Below are 18,770 nucleotides of genomic sequence, written 5' to 3'. Positions count from 1 at the left end.
AAATATATAATAATTACAAAAGCAATATATAATATAAATAACTAAATAAATAAATAAAAATGTAAACATCAGTGCAGAACTGAGTTCAGTATGGTGACAGCTTTAGGAAAGAAGCTGTTCCTGAGTCTATTTGTTCTGGCATATATGGACCTGAAGCGCCTGCCAGAGGGCAACAGGTTGAAGAGATGGTAGCCGGGGTGGGTGGTGTCCTTCAGGATGCCTCTGGCCCTGCTGAGACAGCGGGAGCCGTAGATGGTGCTTAAGGAAGGCCGAGGGCAGATCCTTTGGTATAAATTCAAAAAGGTATTTGTCAATATCTAATCACAATATCTACTGTTTGGATTTCTAAACAAAGCATACAAAATATCAAAACTCACTCAAATCACTGTTAAAACCAAAATATCATTATAATGCATAGAAAGGCTTGTTAGTTGTGTTTGTCTAAGAGGTTTAATCATTCTGAAGGTATTGTGTATTGTGTTGAAGGTCCTCTTGGTTATGCACGAAATGAGCCACCCTAACCCGACATCTTACCAAACTAGTTCAGGAGAGAGGGGGTCCATGTTGAGGGGTGATATGACCGGGCCGAGGGCCGAGGGCCGAGGCCACTCGTCAGGGAGACAGTGGTGACTTTCTGCCGTGAAGCAGAGGCCAGATCCGATCAGACCACCAGGGCTGGATGGTGACTCTCCATCTCCCTCTCTCTGTCAAAACCAAGACATTCAATCACAACAGAGGCTACTTTCATTTAACATAATCTGCAATGGAAGCCGTGCGATATGCTACTTTAGGGTCAGGTGCAATCATTTCCACATGATTCGAGATATGCAGCAATTGACCTAGTAGATTAGTTTGATTACTTAAATTAATTCAAACAAATAATGATATCAGCTGCCAATGCTAAATAACTTATAGCAAAAATAGTTGAGAGACACAAATGTGTATTTGATTTTTGTGGAGGAAACAGAAAATTAAATAATCAGTGTATGCATTCTTATACTGTTTATTATTGTCAGTTCGACTCAATAAAAATGTAGAATCCATCTATTTTATTTTATTTCAGTTCATAATAAATTGTTATCCCCCTACCGGCACATTCATATGCCGTTTTTCCAAATGGAATTCATTGCTCTCCCGCGTTAATTATTCATTGGTCATGCATTGTGCAAATATTACAACTGATCTACCACTGAGTCAATGGAATAATATTTCTAGTGCTCGAGAACGTTGCAACAAATGATTAGATTGTATTTGTAGCTCAACGGTAGACCCACCTCTTGGAGGCTAGGGTTGGCTCCTTCTGAACGGCTTGAACTTTCCCGTTCCTGGTTGGAGGAGCCCACTGTCTGTTTCCTCTGGTTCCAGCAGCCGTCTGGAAGGGGCGGGTGCTGCGAGGCTTCCGGTTCTGGGCTGACACACAATGAGGAGCAGGGAAGACGCCAAACACCGCTGTAAATAAATACAACGACCACTGGAGCTGAAGAACCATGGAGAATCAGGTACATTGGCTTTTGTGTCTCCTACACCATTTAGCTTTTGCACAGAATCCATTAGAAGACTGTGGCTGAACAGGAGCGGGCAGTTTGTGCTCGCAGCAGAACGGCTCTAATGAACTGAAGTAGCTCTGAGCTAGCTCCCCCATCGGTATGTACCGCTACGAGGGGCTGCTGCCCGGCCGGGACCGCCTGGCCCCCCGGACGGCTACACAGAGCCGGGGGTGCATGTTCTAGTCGCTTTCCTTTAAAAGCCCCCATGTGCATGGGACGAAACCTCTCGAAATATATGATGATTGGAGCTATTGACTAGCAGCGCTATGCTAGCAGACCTCAGCAGGAATGTATGGGCCCGTGGCTAGGCTAAGCTACAAGGCGCCGGTGGAGCCTTCCCAGGTTAGGGAGGAGTGGAGGTGTTCTGCTGGAACGGACACCCGTTGAAGCCCCGGCCCAGACCAGTTCAAAAACCAGTGCAACAAATCAGTACATGATGACATAGCAATGCTCTGCCCGTTTAGTCCAAGCTTCACTTTGTATGGACAGAATATGGAGCAAAGGAGAAAACCACATTATTTTCTTATGGCCAACGTTAGACGTGGGAATGTATTTATTAGCTTTCTTTGGAAATAAATTTATACAAATAGGAATGTTATTTGTAATATTGCTCCTTAGTTTCGCAGTACGTTCACCAAAGCACTGTTTGTCGTCGTCGTCCCCCCCAAAAACCAGAGGACTTCAATGAACTGTGGAGCTGCTGTTGTCTCATTTGCATGTTTTTGTATTTAATAACTTGCATATACACGCAACTGGAATCAGTTGGACTGTTTAGACTGCTATAAATAAAAACCTATACCATTCCTCTTTATCATTTGACAGCTACTAGCTGTATAGGATATTACTTTAAATGGTAGCTACCACCTTCATTCCACTCTATTGATATTAACTGTAGATACGAAGCAACTCTTCATGTTTGCCCTCAACTATATAAACGTGGTGGATTGGAGTTGAGGTTTAGTACAATTCTGTTACCTTTTAGGCTTAAATACCTTCATTCAGCTGGCCTTCAAATCCCCTGCCTTAGCCCTCATTGTCCACATGAGGGTATCTGGCTGTTGCTCAGCAACTGTACATCTTCCTTTCCAACCCAAAATTGTGTTGACATGGAATTCAGTTCATAACCGTTTTATTTCCACGGCAGGTGGGGTTAATTGTTGTGAATCATGTTGGCCTGCAGGTCTGTCTGTTGGATGATCGGTGGGTTTTCTTATGCCACGATGCTTAGTTTCCTTGCACTGTCTCCAAACTATAATGGTTATGTGAGATTTGGTCTATTTATTAATGTATGTGATTGAGGTAGAAGTATTAGCACAGTTAGGGTTAGTTAACATCAGTGTATGAAAGACTGTGGAAGCTTTGTTTAAAGGTATGTAACGTAGGTACTACATTGAGGCAATGCATTATGATCCTGTACGACAAATTACGACAAATTAAATAAATGGTTGTTCAACCGTTTCTTATGCCCTCTCCTATTGGCTGGCCCTCAGCCAGAGCTTTCTGGAAGAGTGTTTTGGAGGGGGGGGGGGGGGGCGTGGCAACTCATGAGGGCGTGGCTGCGTGGAGTCTGGAGGTTAAGGCCAACGCCGCCACAGCATCGCCGGGGGGGGGGGGGGGGTGTGTCCTGAGAATGCCAGAGCGACTCATCTCAGCCAGCCTCCTCTAATCCCCCCACTTGCTCCCAGCTCACATTCTGCAGTCCTGGACATGAAGGGCCTCCCCCAGCCCGGACCCCCCCAGCCCGGACCCCCCCAGCCCATCCCCCTACCTACCTTACTTCATCTCAAAGCCCCTTCACCAGCACTGGGCTCCAGGCAGCAGTACGGGGCCCTCAGGCAGAGGGAGCTAGCCCCACGTGGGCTCCAGGCAGCAGTACGGGGCGGCCTCAGGCAGAGGGAGCTAGCCCCACTGGGCTCCAGGCAGCAGTACGGGGCCCTCAGGCAGAGGGAGCTAGCCCCACTGGGCTCCAGGCAGCAGTACGGGGCCCTCAGGCAGAGGGAGCTAGCCCCACATGGGCTCCAGGCAGCAGTACGGGGCCCTCAGGCAGAGGGAGCTAGCCCCACATGGGCTCCAGGCAGCAGTACGGGGCGGCCTCAGGCAGAGGGAGCTAGCCCCACATGCTGCTCCTAGCTTGTGGGGCACTATTCGTTTTTTATTAATCATTTATGACTAAATAACTCTTTTTGTGGTTTAATATATTCTGTCTTGGGCAGATTTCTACGACATGCAGGACAACGACAATGTGTTTGAATGCAGTGAATACCAAATGCCTTTGTCACCAAACAAATGTATTATTCACCTGACAATGGCACATTTAGATTTGATTTAGCAGTTCAAAATGAAAGTGTCGCCCATCAACATTGACCTAAACCTCCAGACATTTTGTTGTCTGCCTTCTCTGTGTACTTCGGCCTATGGTTCAGTCCTTTGCGTTGCTCATTTCTCGTACCAAACACTAAGGCCTTTCTGCGTCTCTTCCTCCAGTGCACAGTGCAGGTGAAGCTGGAGCTGGGACACAGGGCTCAGCTGAGGAAGAAGGTGACATCAGAAGGCTTCACCCACGACTGGATGGTGTTTGTCCGAGGCCCGGAGGCCGGCGACATCCAGCACTTTGTGGACAAGGTGGTGTTCCGCCTCCATGAGAGCTTCCCCAAACCCAAGAGAGGTACGAGGCCGGGGGGTGAGAATGAGGCAGTTCCTATGGTGCAGCTGATCATTAATCTACACTTTATGTTTTGGCCGCACGTTGGCAGAAGGTAGCAGCCCGGCCCCGTCTGTGCTGCTACCTTCTGCCTCCAGCCTCACTTGGAGTGCAGCTTAGACACGGTTTCAACTCAAAACAATCAATAATGGATGTGCTGTTTGTCTTTGCTCCTCTGTGCTCTGAGTAACCTCTGTTGTCCCCCCGTTCTGTGGCCGGGCCGCAGTATGCAAAGAGCCCCCGTACAAAGTGGAGGAGTCGGGCTACGCAGGCTTCCTCATGCCCATCGAGGTCTACTTCAAGAACAAGGTGAGAGGGGGTCCCCACGCCCCCCTGGGAAACATTAACCAACCCCCTGCAGCTCGGTCTGAGCCCAGCTGGAGCGGTGACGCCATAAGAAGCTCTGCTTCCTTTGTGTTTCCTGTTGAGTCGCTTTAAAAAAAACAAACCTGGAAAAACAGCTTCACAAAAGTGCAGGTTGTTCCCTTAAGAAACGGAAAGAACGGTGAGAGCAGACGTCTGCTGCCCACAGACCTCAGCCTTTCCCCGGGACCTGAACCACCATCACATGATGATTCCTCGGATCAGCTTCCCCTGGTCCTGCCCCCACTGGGGACATCGGAAGTGCTTGTTAGCCAATGGTGGCTCCAACGCGGGTGGAGCCCAGCGCCGCCGCGGGACTCTGAGTGGACGATGATCCCTCCACTGTGGTCACTGACGACTGTAACGCCGCTGGGGTACTGACTGTAACCCTGCTGGGGTACTGACTGTAACCCTGTACTGACTGTAACGCCGCTGGGGTACTGACTGTAACCCTGCTGGGGTACTGACTAACCCTGCTGGGGTACTGACTGTAACCCTGCTGGGGTACTGACTAACCCTGCTGGGGTACTGACTGTAACCCTGCTGGGGTACTGACTGTAACCCTGCTGGGGTACTGACTAACCCTGCTGGGGTACTGACTGTAACCCTGCTGGGGTACTGACTGTAACCCTGCTGGGGTACTGACTGTAACCCTGCTGGGGTACTGACTGTAACCCTGTACTGACTGTAACCCTGTACTGACTGTAACCCTGCTGGGGTACTGACTGTAACCCTGTACTGACTGTAACCCTGTACTGACTGTAACCCTGTACTGACTGTAACCCTGCTGGGGTACTGACTGTAACCCTGCTGGGGTACTGACTAACCCTGCTGGGGTACTGACTGTAACCCTGCTGGGGTACTGACTGTAACCCTGTACTGACTGTAACCCTGTACTGACTGTAACCCTGTACTGACTGTAACCCTGTACTGACTGTAACCCTGTACTGACTGTAACCCTGTACTGACTGTAACCCTGCTGGGGTACTGACTGTAACCCTGCTGGGGTACTGACTAACCCTGCTGGGGTACTGACTGTAACCCTGCTGGGGTACTGACTAACCCTGCTGGGGTACTGACTGTAACCCTGCTGGGGGTCAGTGTGAGGGAGGTCCCACTCCTCTTCTGGGGTTGTGCTTGGTGGCTCTATCCCAGCGTAACAAGGGGGCTGATTGTGGCCACGTTGGTCTACCATCTCTCCCCCCAGAGGAATTGGTTGGGTTTTCACTTGAAAGTAGGTAGTCCAAAATGGCCGTCGATCACAGCGTTCCCGGTGTGGGCGGGGGGGAGGAGCTTGCGGTGGCCTCTGGCCTCTTGGGAGAGCCTCTGTCAGGTTGGTGCTACTCCACCCTGTCTGGTGACGTTGGTCTGTGATGAAGGCTCCAGAGGCTTCTCCTCTACCAATGACGTAATAGACCCAGGCGCTCCAGCATGGCTCTATTTAAGACGAGATATTTTATTGTATCTGTTAGTATCATGACTAATTGTTGTATTGGTTAATATTATAATACCGCTATCCTGAACACAGTGGTTCTTCAATTCACTTTGTCGTTGATCACAATGGGATCAGGACAGGAAGTGAAAGCACATTTAACAGGAAGACATTCGCCATTGCTCACAAAACCCAGAAAATCTTTTGTTTTCTATTTTATTCTTAGAAGCTGTGTTCAATGTTTTCTACCGCGTACATTTGTTCCAAAGCGACTTAATCACCGGCATAATCAAGCTGGACCTTTTATCCTCTTCGGTGGATCGGAATGGTTTCCTATCCCCTCCAGGGCTCACTTTCCCTCGCGGTCTTATTGATTTCCAGGGTTTGTTCTTTTCTGTTGGCCGTGTGATGGGCCCATGCTGATAGCGCTTGGCTGGCGGTCACTGAAGGCCCCATCGGCTTTATCTTTTAATCTTTCATTGTGAAATACATAGGTATGAGAGGATGTTTATATACGAGGTGTGTGTGTGTGTGTGTGTGTGTGTGTGTGTGTGTGTGTGTGTGTGTGTGTGTGTGTGTGTGTGTGTGTGTGTGTGTGTGTGTGTGTGTGTGTGTGTGTGTGATCAAGGTAAACTAGCTTGTGACATGGCCTCTGATAAAATGTCTGTGAATGAGGGGGTTTCCAGCATTAAGTCATTTGGGAATGTAAACAGTCGTTCCCTTCTTGTACGTTCATTAATCCTCTTCTTTCGTTGATTTCCAGGAGGAGCCGAAGAAGGTGTGCTTTAACTACGACCTGTTCCTGAACCTGGAGGGGAATCCCCCCGTGAACCATCTGCGCTGTGAGAAGCTCACCTTCAACAACCCCACCAAAGAGTTCAGGAGGAAGCTGGTGCGGGCAGGGGGGGTGAGTGGCCGCCGGAACCACACCGTCTGGGATTATTACACCACACCGTCTGGGATTATTACACCACACCGTCTGGGATTATTACACCACACCGTCTGGGATTATTACACCACACCGTCTGGGATTATTACACCACACCGTCTGGGATTATTACACCACACCGTCTGGGATTATTACACCACACTGTTTGGGATTATTACACCACACCGTCTGGGATTATTACACCACACCGTCTGGGATTATGCACCGGACCGTCTGGGATTATTACACCACACCGTCTGGGATTATGCACCGGACCGTCTGGGATTATTACACCAGACCGTCTGGGATTATTACACCACACCGTCTGGGATTATGCACCGGACCGTCTGGGATTATTACACCACACCGTCTGGGATTATTACACCACACCGTCTGGGATTATGCACCACACCGTCTGGGATTATTACACCACACCGTCTGGGATTATTACACCACACCGTCTGGGATTATTACACCACACCGTCTGGGATTATGCACTGGACCGTCTGGGATTATACACCGGACCGTCTGGGATTATTACACCACACCGTCTGGGATCATTACACCACACCGTCTGGGATTATTACACCACACCGTCTGGGATTATTACACCACACAGTCTGGGATTATTACACCAGACCGTCTGGGATTATTACACCACACCGTCTGGGATTATTACACCACACCGTCTGGGATTATTACACCACACCGTCTGGGATTATTACACCACACCGTCTGGGATTATTACACCAGACCGTCTGGGATTATTACACCAGACCGTCTGGGATTATTACACCACACCGTCTGGGATTATTACACCAGACCGTCTGGGATTATTACACCACACTGTTTGGGATTATTACTCATGGACCGTATGGGATTATTACACCACGATGTTTGGGATTATTACACCACACTGTTTGGGATTATTACACATCGACCCCAAACTGTCTGGGATTATTACACCACACCGTCTGGGATTATGACACATGAATGTGTAAGAATGTGTCGATATAAATGCCGCATTAGAATCGATGAATACATAACGGGATCCACAGTATAGCAAAATCCCTATCGTGGCGCAACATAGCACGGGTATTCCGGTTCATACCAGTATCCCGCCCAGCACTAGCTGCAGTATATGGGTATGGAGTCTGCTTTCCCCTGCTGTTATGATGCTAGTTATGGTGTGGCTGTGCAGGTCATGGTGGTCCCGGAGGGGGCGGAGGCCGTGTCGAGGCCTAGCCCCGACTACCCCATGCTGCCCACCATTCCCCTGTCCGCCTTCTCGGACCCCAAGAAGACCAAGACCTCCCATGTGTCCAAGGTTGGTCCTCTGCACACAACACCCCTCCAGCCCCTGGCTGGCCCCAGCCACTCACATTACTGCTCCTCATTGTTGGTACGGGGGCGCGTGTGTCTGCCCAATGCAACCGTCCTCTGAGTGCCTGGTTGGCCCCCTCTCCCCAGGAGCCCAGCAAAGAGGGCGGCGGCAGCAAGGGCCCCAAACCGCACAAGCTGACCAAGGAGCACCGAGAGCGCCCCCGCAAGGACTCGGAGAGCAAGGCCACGTCCAAGGGCGACAGCGACCGCGACGGGGCAGCCAAGAGCGGCCGCGACCCCTCGTCTTCCTCCTCTTCGTCATCCTCTTCCAAGAAGCCCGCTGACGTCAAGGTGAAGGACGAGGGCGGCAAGGTGGCGCCCAAGGCTGCCTTCAAGGAGCCCAAGCTCACCCTCAAGGAGGCCAAGATGGAGGGCATGTCTCCTAAGGGCGGGGGGGGCGGCGCCGGGGGCGGGGGGGCCGGCGCCACGGACCCCAAGGCCCCCGGGAAGCGGGCCTCGGCCGTGGAGTCCCCCAAGCCCAGCGCCAAGAAGCAGAAGAAGGGCAGCTCGGAGGGGCCCAAGGGGGCCGGGCCCGGGGCCTTCACCGGCACCTCCCCGCGCATCTCCTCGTCGGCGGCCGCGGCCGGGCAGCCCTACCCTGAGAAGAGGCCCCCCAAGGAGAAGGGGCGCTGGGCCAAGACCAAGAGCGACCCCCAGGAGCTGAAGGAGCCCAAGAAGCCCCCCGAGTCGGACGACTCCAACTCGGAGGACGAGGCCTCGTCCAAGTCAGAGGTCCGTGGCCCCGTGGGCTCGTCAGCATCACATGACGCCTGCTGCGAGGCGTGGCAGGATGTCTGCATCCCACTCTGACCTGTCTGTCCGTCTGTCTGTCCCCAGCAGTCGGCCCCGTCCAGCCCGTCCAACTCCAGCTCCAGCTCCGAGTCCAGCTCCGACTCGGACTTTGAGCCGGGCCAGAAGCCGGGCCAAGGTAGGCCCCCCTGTTACCGCTGGGCTAAGGGCCCCCCTGTTAGCGCTGGGCTAAGGGCCCCTCTGTTACCGCTGGGCTAAGGGCCCCCCTGTTACCGCTGGGCTAAGGGCCCCCCTGTTACCGCTGGGCTAAGGGCCCCCCTGTTACCGCTGGGCTAAGGGCCCCCCTGTTACCGCTGGGCTAAGGGCCCCCCTGTTACCGCTGGGCTAAGGGCCCCTCTCTGTTAGCGCTGGGCTAAGGGCCCCTCTCTGTTAGCGCTGGGCTAGGGGCCCCTCTCTGTTAGCGCTGGGCTAGGGGCCCCTCTCTGTTAGCGCTGGGCTAGGGGCCCCTCTCTGTTAGCGCTGGGCTAGGGGCCCCTCTGTTAGCGCTGGGCTAAGGGCCCCCCTGTTACCGCTGGGCTAAGGGCCCCCCTGTTACCGCTGGGCTAAGGGCCCCCCTGTTACCGCTGGGCTAAGGGCCCCCCTGTTGGCGCTGGGCTAAGGGCCCCTCTGTTAGCGCTGGGCTAAGGGCCCCTCTGTTAGCGCTGGGCTAAGGGCCCCTCTCTGTTAGCGCTGGGCTAAGGGCCCCTCTCTGTTAGCGCTGGGCTAAGGGCCCCTCTCTGTTAGCGCTGGGCTAAGGGCCCCTCTCTGTTAGCGCTGGGCTAAGGGCCCCTCTCTGTTAGCGCTGGGCTAAGGGCCCCTCTCTGTTAGCGCTGGGCTAAGGGCCCCTCTCTGTTAGCGCTGGGCTAAGGGCCCCTCTCTGTTAGCGCTGGGCTAAGGGCCCCTCTCTGTTAGCGCTGGGCTAAGGGCCCCTCTCTGTTAGCGCTGGGCTAAGGGCCCCTCTCTGTTAGCGCTGGGCTAAGGGCCCCTCTCTGTTAGCGCTGGGCTAAGGGCCCCTCTCTGTTAGCGCTGGGCTAAGGGCCCCTCTCTGTTAGCGCTGGGCTAAGGGCCCCTCTCTGTTAGCGCTGGGCTAAGAGCCACTGGGTTAGCGCTTGGCTAAAGGCCCCTCTCTGTTAGCGCTGGGCTAAAGGCCCCTCTGTTAGAGCTGGGCTAAGGGCCCCTCTCTGTTAGCGCTGGGCTAAGGGCCCCTCTCTGTTAGCGCTGGGCTAAGGGCCCCTCTCTGTTAGCGCTGGGCTAAGGGCCCCTCTCTGTTAGCGCTGGGCTAAGGGCCCCTCTCTGTTAGCGCTGGGCTAAGAGCCCCTCACTGTTAGCGCTGGGCTAAGGGCCCCTCTCTGTTAGAGCTGGGCTAAGGGCCCCTCTCTGTTAGCGCTGGGCTAAGGGCCCCCCTGTTACCGCTGGGCTAAGGGCCCCCCTGTTACCGCTGGGCTAAGGGCCCCTCTCTGTTAGCGCTGGGCTAGGGGCCCCTCTCTGTTAGCGCTGGGCTAGGGGCCCCTCTCTGTTAGCGCTGGGCTAAGGGCCCCTCTCTGTTAGCGCTGGGCTAGGGGCCCCTCTCTGTTAGCGCTGGGCTAGGGGCCCCTCTCTGTTAGCGCTGGGCTAGGGGCCCCTCTCTGTTACCGCTTGGCGTCTCTGTTAGCGCCGGGTCCCTGGGTTAGCGCCGGGCCCCTGGGTTAGCGCCGGGTCCCTGGGTTAGCGCCGGGCCCCTGGGTTAGCGCCGGGCCCCTGGGTTAGCGCCGGGCCCCTGGGTTAGCGCCGGGCCCCTGGGTTAGCGCTGGGCCCCTGGGTTAACGTTGTCTGGCTCTGCAGGGCCCCTGCGCTCCATGGTGGAGCAGATCCAGTCGGAGGAGTCGGACGACGACGACAGCAGCTCAGAGGAGGAGACCCCTGTGAAGAACAACCCCAGCAACCGGGACTCTCGGTGTGTGTGTGTGTGTGTGTGTGTGTGTGTGTGTGTGTGTGTGTGTGTGTGTGTGTGTGTGTGTGTGTGTGTGTGTGTGTGTGTGTGTGTGTGTGTGTGTGTGTGTGTGTGTGTGTGTGTGTGTGTGTGTGTGTGTGTGTGTGCTCCACTATAGATTGTATATGATCTTTAGAGAGCTCCAGTACCTTTGATTGATTGATTTTGTGTTGGTTTCTGGTGCCCCCATCCAACCCGTTCAGTCCTACCTGTGTCTGACCTCTGACCCCCCCACAGACTGAGCCTGGACAGCGAGAGTGAAAGCAGTGACGGCTCGCACCGGCCCGGCCACGACCCGGCCCTGCCCCCGCAGAAACACGGCTCCTCCCACAACAAGGTGACCCAATCAGGACCGTTCTCATGACTTTAACACGGCTCCTCCCACAACAAGGTGACCCAATCAGGACCGTTCTCATGACTTTAACACGGCTCCTCCCACAACAAGGTGACCCAATCAGGACCGTTCTCATGACTTTAACACTTCTCCTCCCACAACAAGGTGACCCAATCAGGACTGTTCTCATGACATTAACACGGCTCCTCCCACAACAAGGTGACCCAATCAGGACTGTTCTCATGACATTAACTCGGCTCCTCCCACAACAAGGTGACCCAATCAGGACTGTTCTCATGACTTTAACACGGCTCCTCCCACAACAAGGTGACCCAATCAGGACTGTTCTCATGAACCTTTAGCAGTGCAATGGATCCATGGAGACACACTGGTTCTGCGTTTGTCGTCATGGCAACAGCAAAGCCCAGCAGCCGTTTAAAGCTGCTGTTTACCAGTGCTACCTCCTATAGTTTATTTTCTGTTAAAAGTTTTAATTAATCTGTAAATGTGCTTCTTGGTCTTCCCCCTCAAACGGTCCCCTGATCTTCTGTCCTGCTGTCCGTGTGCGCTCTGTCTGTCTGTGCTCAGGCGTCTGGTAGGAAGAGCCCGGAGCCCTTCCGCTCAGAGAAGGTGTTGAAGAAGGGATTCGACAAGGTAGGAAGGGTAAATGAAACCTTTCCTACCTCATCACCCTACACATGCCTTGTCAACGTTAACATGTGGCCGATGCCCCTGGCCCGATGAAGCTGTCTGACCTTAAACCATGTGATATTCCTGTCGCACTCGGGACTCTGTCATCAATAGATGATGACTTTATGTGTCAATCATCTTGGTCTGTAGTTTCATAAAGCCTTGACCTCCTTCTCGAGGACTGATGATGGCTCAGTTGTCTGCCATGTGGCCGCTAGCCGTTGAGGACGAGGGCTGAACCAAAGGATCATAAATCTAGAATATCCCTCAGTCTCTGTCGTCGGAGGGATGCTTCCCTCCAGCTAACGGCTCTCTGTGTTCCTCGTGGGGGGGCAGGCCTACACAGAGGAGCTGGTGGACCTCCACCGCCGACTGATGGCCCTGAGGGAACGCAACGTCCTGCAGCAGGTCCGTCTGTCCGTCTGTCTCCGCAGTCTGTCCGTCTGTCTCCCCAGCGTGTCTGTCCGTCTGTCTCCCCAGCGTGTCTGTCCGTCTGTCTCCCCAGCGTGTCTGTCCGTCTGTCTCCCCAGCGTGTCTGTCCGTCTGTCTCCCCAGCGTGTCTGTCCGTCTGTCTCCCCAGCGTGTCTGTCCGTCTGTCTCCGCAGTCTGTCCGTCTGTCTCCCCAGCGTGTCTGTCCGTCTGTCTCCCCAGCGTGTCTGTCCGTCTGTCTCCGCAGTCTGTCCGTCTGTCTCCCCAGCGTGTCTGTCCGTCTGTCTCCCCAGCGTGTCTGTCCGTCTGTCTAACCAGCGTGTCTGTCCGTCTGTCTCCCCAGCGTGTCTGTCCGTCTGTCTCCGCAGTCTGTCCGTCTGTCTAACCAGCGTGTCTGTCCGTCTGTCTAACCAGCGTGTCTGTCCGTCTGTCTAACCAGCGTGTCTGTCCGTCTGTCTAACCAGCGTGTCTGTCCGTCTGTCTCCCCAGCGTGTCTGTCCGTCTGTCTCCCCAGCGTGTCTATCCGTCTGTCTCCCCAGCGTGTCTGTCCGTCTGTCTCCGCAGTCTGTCCGTCTGTCTCCCCAGCGTGTCTGTCCGTCTGTCTCCCCAGCGTGTCTGTCCGTCTGTCTCCGCAGTCTGTCCGTCTGTCTCCGCAGTCTGTCCGTCTGTCTCCCCAGCGTGTCTGTCTGTCTGTCTCCCCAGCGTGTCTGTCTGTCTGTCTCCCCAGCGTGTCTGTCCGTCTGTCTAACCAGCGTGTCTGTCCATCTGTCTAACCAGCGTGTCTGTCCGTCTGTCTCCCCAGCGTGTCTGTCCGTCTGTCTCCCCAGCGTGTCTGTCCGTCTGTCTCCGCAGTCTGTCCGTCTGTCTCCCCAGCGTGTCTGTCCGTCTGTCTCCCCAGCGTGTCTGTCCGTCTGTCTCCCCAGCGTGTCTGTCCGTCTGTCTAACCAGCGTGTCTGTCCATCTGTCTAACCAGTGTCCCCCCCCCCCCCCAGATCGTGAACCTGATCGAGGAGACGGGACACTTCAATGTGACCAACACCACCTTTGACTTTGACCTCTTCTCTCTGGACGAGTCGACGGTCCGCAAACTACAGAGCTACCTGGAGGCCACGGCCACGTGACAGGAGGCGGCGGGCGTGCGGCGGCCTGGGGGCCGTCTCCACCTAAAGGAGGGGGGGGGGGGAGCCCCCGCTGCCGTAGGACAGACCTGAACTGACAGGGGGACACGGTGTCACATGACCGCACCCCCGCCGCCTGCCATGGGTGGGGCTGGGGGTGGGGGTGGGGGGGTGTGGCCCCCCCGATAACCAGCAGGGGGCGGAGCACTTTGTTGGTGTTCGTTGACATGACGACCGGACCTCTCACTACACCACCTCTGAGCGGCGTCTGCCCCCCTCCCCCCCCCCCCCCCCTCACCGCCACATTCTCTTTTTACGTTGGTGTGTGTGTGTGTCATCTTTTGTGTAAACACATGTTGTAGAATGTCTTTGACCATGCTGAGCCTCGACCCCCCCCCTCCCCCCCCCCCCCCCCCCCCCCCCCAGGAGGCGGATAGACCCGCCTCCTGGCACTCACTGCATCGCTCCTCCTCAGACGTGGGGTCGGTCGGGACCTGGGGCAGCTCTGGACCAGCTCTGGACCAAGGGCAGCTCTGGACCAGCTCTGGACCAGGGGCAGCTCTGGACCAGCTCTGGACCAGGGGCAGCTCTGGACCAGCTCTGGACCAGGGGCAGCTCTGGACCAGGGGCAGCTCTGGACCAGGGGCAGCTCTGGACCAGGAGCAGCTCTGGACCAGGAGCAGCTCTGGACCAGGGGCAGCTTCCCGCTTTACGTCCTCCGGCTGCACACCGCCCTGTGCCTTCCTGCTACTTGCAGTGCATGTGTGTGTTTGTGTGTTTGTTTGCACTGGTGTGTGCGCACTCTGTTGTGTGGCTGTCTTCTGAGGGCCAGAATTACAAGTATCCCCCCACCCTGCGACTTGGTGCAGTGTTAAACGGAGCCCCCCCCCCCCACTGTGTCTTTGTAGCCCAGGTATTTTTCCCGCGGTTACTTTTGTCAAAAACTGGAACGCAAAGCTGCCTTGGAAATCCCAGGAATTTTAAACCCACCGTTATCCTTTATACACCTGCTGTGGTGTGGACCAGCCCCCCCTCCCAGACCGACAGACCCCCCTCCCAGACCGACAGCCCCCCCTCCCACTCTGATAGACTCTCCCCTCCGCTTCCCATACTGGTTTTTCGCGCCATCGGGGATAAGGGTTCCCAGTATGGCGCTCCATGTTGCGGGTGTCTCGTGGGGGGGGGGTCTCTGCAGGGAGGGGCTCAGAGTCATGGCTGCAGAGAGAGACGGAAGGAAGCATGTTTCACCCTCTGGTTTGGGCTGCACCCATCTTCCTCTTTTTACCCTTCACTTGGGATTCAACTCGAGACACCCACACCTCCGCCCACACACACACTCACTCACACACACTCAGTCTCACACACACTCAGTCTCACACACACTCAAACCAAACCCACTGTGGCCGGACTCCAGCAGTCCGCCGTAATGAGGCTGACCTCCGCTGACCCCGCCTCCTCCCCTGTTCTCCTGCTGCCGTGGCGCCGCATAGCTTTAAGACACACACACACACACACACACACACACACACACACACACACACACACACACACACACACACTCGGAAACGGGATTGGCCTTTTCAAAGGGCTGATGAAGACGAGCTGAACCGCCGCCTTACGTTTCCTTCATCGCCCTCCGACCTCCCTCCTCTCCTTGATCTAATCTGGGCGTGCCTATGTCAACACCACTTCCTGGACAGCGACAAACTGACCTTTAGGATGGCGCCGTGGAAGGCCCGCGGGTGATGGCAGGGCGTGCTGACGCCTCCGAACAAACCGGGAGCCAAGAGGACTCGCGAACTTTGACCTTCAAGCCCTCGTTTGTGAACTGTGACCTTTTGACCCAACGCTTAGTGTGTGAGTGAGTGTGTGTATGTGTGCGTGCGTGCGTGGAGGGGGCTTTGTAAATGTTGAGTTGCGGCCCCACTGTGCCCACAGTCGATGTTTTATTTATGAACCTCTGCACTTTTGGCTGTGGTGACTTCAGTACTTATCTAAGTAATTATCTAAACTGTATTTTTAAGGATTTTATACAATATTTACATGCAATACAATATACACCGTTTTCCTTTTTTGCTGCGTTTTTTTTGTTAATTTAATTAGTATTTTGGCATGTGTCAACATATTACTCCTACAACTTGCCTTTTAATTGGATGGGGTTCAGGCCGCGGATCGCGCCGACGCCCGGATGTTATTTTTTTACATTGTCCTGATGACCGCGCGGGGGGGTGGGGGCTGTCGGCGGCTCCCCATCGCCGCGTCACAATACACACAGATATAGTATATTTTCTGCGTTTGTCCAAGATTGATTAGGGTTTTATCTTTTTTATTCTTCTGCTCTATATTCGGCAGCATTATCATCATCTAGTCCAGGGACAGACGGTCACCGTCTAGCCTGGCGACGGGGTCACCGTCTAGCCCAAGGACGGACGGTCACCGTCTAGCCCGGCGACGGGGTCACTGTCTAGCCCAAGGACGGACGGTCACCGTCTAGCCCGGGGACAGACGGTCACCGTCTAGGCCGGGGACGGACGGTCACCGTCTAGCCCGGGGACAGACGGTCACCGTCTAGCCCGGGGACGGACGGTCACCTCTACCTGTAACTTATTTTTTACGGTTTGTTTTTAAACTCTTTCATCCCCTGGCCCTAAAGAATCATTACCACCCCGTAGGGAGCAGTCGAGGGCTGTCCAGGTGGCATCAACCTGGCTGAGACTATATTTATATATATATTCATATATATGTGTACAATAAAGCAAAGGTGGAATATCTACTGTGTGGATTTTAAGGATAAGGAAAAAGCTAAAGAGTTGATCAGTAAATGGTTACTTGCAGATGTGTTTTTCTTCCTTCTGATACGAGGGCCAGGATGCTGAGCGGGCACTTCCTGTGTCAGTGTCTTCTCGTGTCTGGAACGGTCTGCCTGTAATGGTTTAACTCTGGGGGGTGGGGGGGGGGTTATCACAGACAGGTTTTGGTCTGGATGGGTAAGTTTAACAAACTGTTCCAATGTGGTGGGTGAACAAACAGAACGAGGCTCCATGATGGCTGAGGAGCTTGGCATTAAGAGGCCACCGTGTGGCGCTACGGTGCCAGTTGCTCACCAGTACAAATGTTCATTATTTTAATGTCGTTTGTTTGGTTTCTTTTTTTATTTTCTAGGTCATATTATGAATAAATTCATTGAGTACTGTCAGCCGTGGCTCCTGTGTGTGTGTGTGTGTGTGTGTGGGGGGGGGGTGACCCTGGGATGGGGTTCACAGAGTGGTCACATGGGGCGCACTAATGTTCTGCCAGGGGTCAAAAGGACAACCAGGAGGCGAGCAGAAGGTCACCTCCCTCACAATGGACGCTCTTCATCACAATAGACCTCCGCTACATCCTCCTGACCCCCCCAGAACCCTCTAGAAGGTCCCAACGTCCTGACCCCCCCAGAACCCTCTAGAAGGTCCCAACGTCCTGACCCCCCCAGAACCCTCTAGAAGGTCCCAACGTCCTGACCCCCCCAGAACCCTCTAGAAGGTCCCAACGTCCTGACCCCCCCAGAACCCTCTAGAAGGTCCCAACGTCCTGACCCCCCCAGAACCCTCTAGAAGGTCCCAACGTCCTGACCCCCCCAGAACCCTCTAGAAGGTCCCAACGTCCTGACCCCCCCAGAACCCTCTAGAAGGTCCCAACGTCCTGACCCCCCAGAACCCTCTAGAAGGTCCCAACGTCCTGACCCCCCCAGAACCCTCTAGAAGGTCCCAACGTCCTGACCCCCCCAGAACCCTCTAGAAGGTCCCAACGTCCTGACCCCCCCAGAACCCTCTAGAAGGTCCCAACGTCCTGACCCCCCCAGAACCCTCCACAAGGTCCCAACGTCCGGACCCCCCAGAACCCTCTAGAAGGTCCCAACGTCCGGACCCCCCCAGAACCCTCTACAAGGTCCCAACGTCCGGACCCCCCCAGAACCCTCTACAAGGTCCCAACGTCCGGACCCCCCCAGAACCCTCCACAAGGTCCCAACGTCCGGACCCTGACCCTCTAGATGGACGTCCACTGGGCGCATTGCAGTCACTGAGCCTTCGCCACCTGCAGGTATTGTTCCATGACGGCTGTGTGTAACGTGTGTGTAACGTGTGTGTGTGTAACGTGTGTGTAACGTGTGTGTAACGTGTGGGGGGGGGGGGGGTGGGCATCACTTCAACTATCCTTTCTTGTGTCCCCAAAGGGATAAATGTGTTACTATAGCAACGTTTGTTATTGCAATCCTGTTTTGGTTCCCCACCATCAATAGTGGAAATAATGTTATGAAGACCAAAACTAAGAAGTGAATGCCAAAAGAAAGACATGAATCAACAGCAGTCCATAGGTGAGAGATGCGTTTAATATATATATATATATATATATAGCGTACGGCTATACATTGTTCACATACAGCATGTTTCTTCAAGCTGAGCAGCAGGTATAGATCTACAAGCCCTTCGGCTGCAGTCACATGCACGTTCTGATCTGAGAATGCCAGAGGATCGGGCTGAACCAGCTCCATGAGTCCAATATGTTGGAGCCCGAAGTAGAGTTAACTACCTGCGGCTTGGGTCGCCGTCATACCCTCTGGGGCTCATACCCTCTGGGGCTCATACCCTCTGGGCTCATACCCTCTGGGGCTCATACCCTCTGGGGCTCATACCCTCTGGGGCTCCTCCTCGCTAGACTAGCTGCTCCGGCCTTCATGTGGCCATGCTCAGAATAAATAACGGCACTATTTCTATAGGACTTTTGTAGTCGTTTCCAAGTCTAGTTGTATATATTGAACAAAAGTCAATTGACTTTTGTTCAATAGGTTTTTAACGGTATCTTTTGCATCAGCATATTTGGCCTCTGTAAGATTGTTTTGGACTTTGGCGAGTAAAGCTTTGAAGGACAAAAAACCAAGACTTTTCTTTTTTTGGATACTCAAGCAAATGAAGTGTTACAGTAAAGTAAACAATGTATATTCTTACATACAGCTGTGACATGTACGCCCCACAATAATAAATAAATAGTTGTCCTCAGCTTATGGATAACTTAAAATAAACACAAAAACAAAGCAACAACAAAGATCC

At 54.1% G+C, this 18,770-nt stretch overlaps 1 protein-coding gene and 1 long non-coding RNA gene across 6 annotated transcripts; one reads left to right on the top strand and one right to left on the bottom strand.

Annotated features, from left to right (window-relative positions):
* Positions 1 to 1,359: 1,359 nt before the first annotated feature.
* mllt1a (MLLT1 super elongation complex subunit a) lies at positions 1,360 to 16,879 on the top strand. Of its 5 annotated transcripts, none has more exons than XM_060067649.1 (12): positions 1,360 to 1,499; positions 4,032 to 4,212; positions 4,475 to 4,557; positions 6,807 to 6,950; positions 8,173 to 8,298; positions 8,442 to 9,086; positions 9,195 to 9,282; positions 10,965 to 11,076; positions 11,350 to 11,449; positions 12,035 to 12,100; positions 12,473 to 12,544; positions 13,558 to 16,879. In XM_060067649.1, exons 1-12 carry the CDS (start codon positions 1,488 to 1,490, stop codon positions 13,684 to 13,686), a joined length of 1,758 nt encoding a protein of 585 aa, XP_059923632.1. In that variant the 5' UTR covers positions 1,360 to 1,487; the 3' UTR covers positions 13,687 to 16,879. The 5 variants fall into 5 exon arrangements, with proteins under 5 accessions (XP_059923632.1, XP_059923631.1, XP_059923629.1 ...); XM_060067648.1 differs by having other exon boundaries at positions 9,192 to 9,282; positions 12,035 to 12,109; XM_060067646.1 differs by having other exon boundaries at positions 4,032 to 4,227; positions 12,035 to 12,109.
* Positions 16,880 to 18,226: 1,347 nt separating this feature from the next.
* On the bottom strand, positions 18,227 to 18,764 carry LOC132469663 (uncharacterized). Its single transcript, XR_009528457.1, has 2 exons — positions 18,309 to 18,764; positions 18,227 to 18,277 (listed from the first exon to the last, which is right to left on the bottom strand). It is a non-coding gene; the product is annotated as an uncharacterized LOC132469663 (long non-coding RNA).
* Positions 18,765 to 18,770: the final 6 nt, after the last annotated feature.

The sequence above is a fragment of the Gadus macrocephalus genome, chromosome 12 (assembly GCF_031168955.1).
Source record: "Gadus macrocephalus chromosome 12, ASM3116895v1".
In the NCBI taxonomy this organism is placed as follows: Eukaryota; Metazoa; Chordata; class Actinopteri; order Gadiformes; family Gadidae; genus Gadus; species Gadus macrocephalus.
The sequence above is the reverse complement of the archived record's forward strand: the minus strand, read 5'-3'. Positions and strand labels throughout refer to the sequence as shown.

Coding starts and splice junctions, on each gene's coding strand:
- mllt1a (XM_060067645.1), top strand. Junction 11,450..12,034: donor ACGGCTCCTCCCACAACAAG/GTGACCCAATCA, acceptor GTCTGTGCTCAG/GCGTCTGGTAGGAAGAGCCC. Junction 12,110..12,472: donor GATTCGACAAGGTAGGAAGG/GTAAATGAAACC, acceptor GTGGGGGGGCAG/GCCTACACAGAGGAGCTGGT.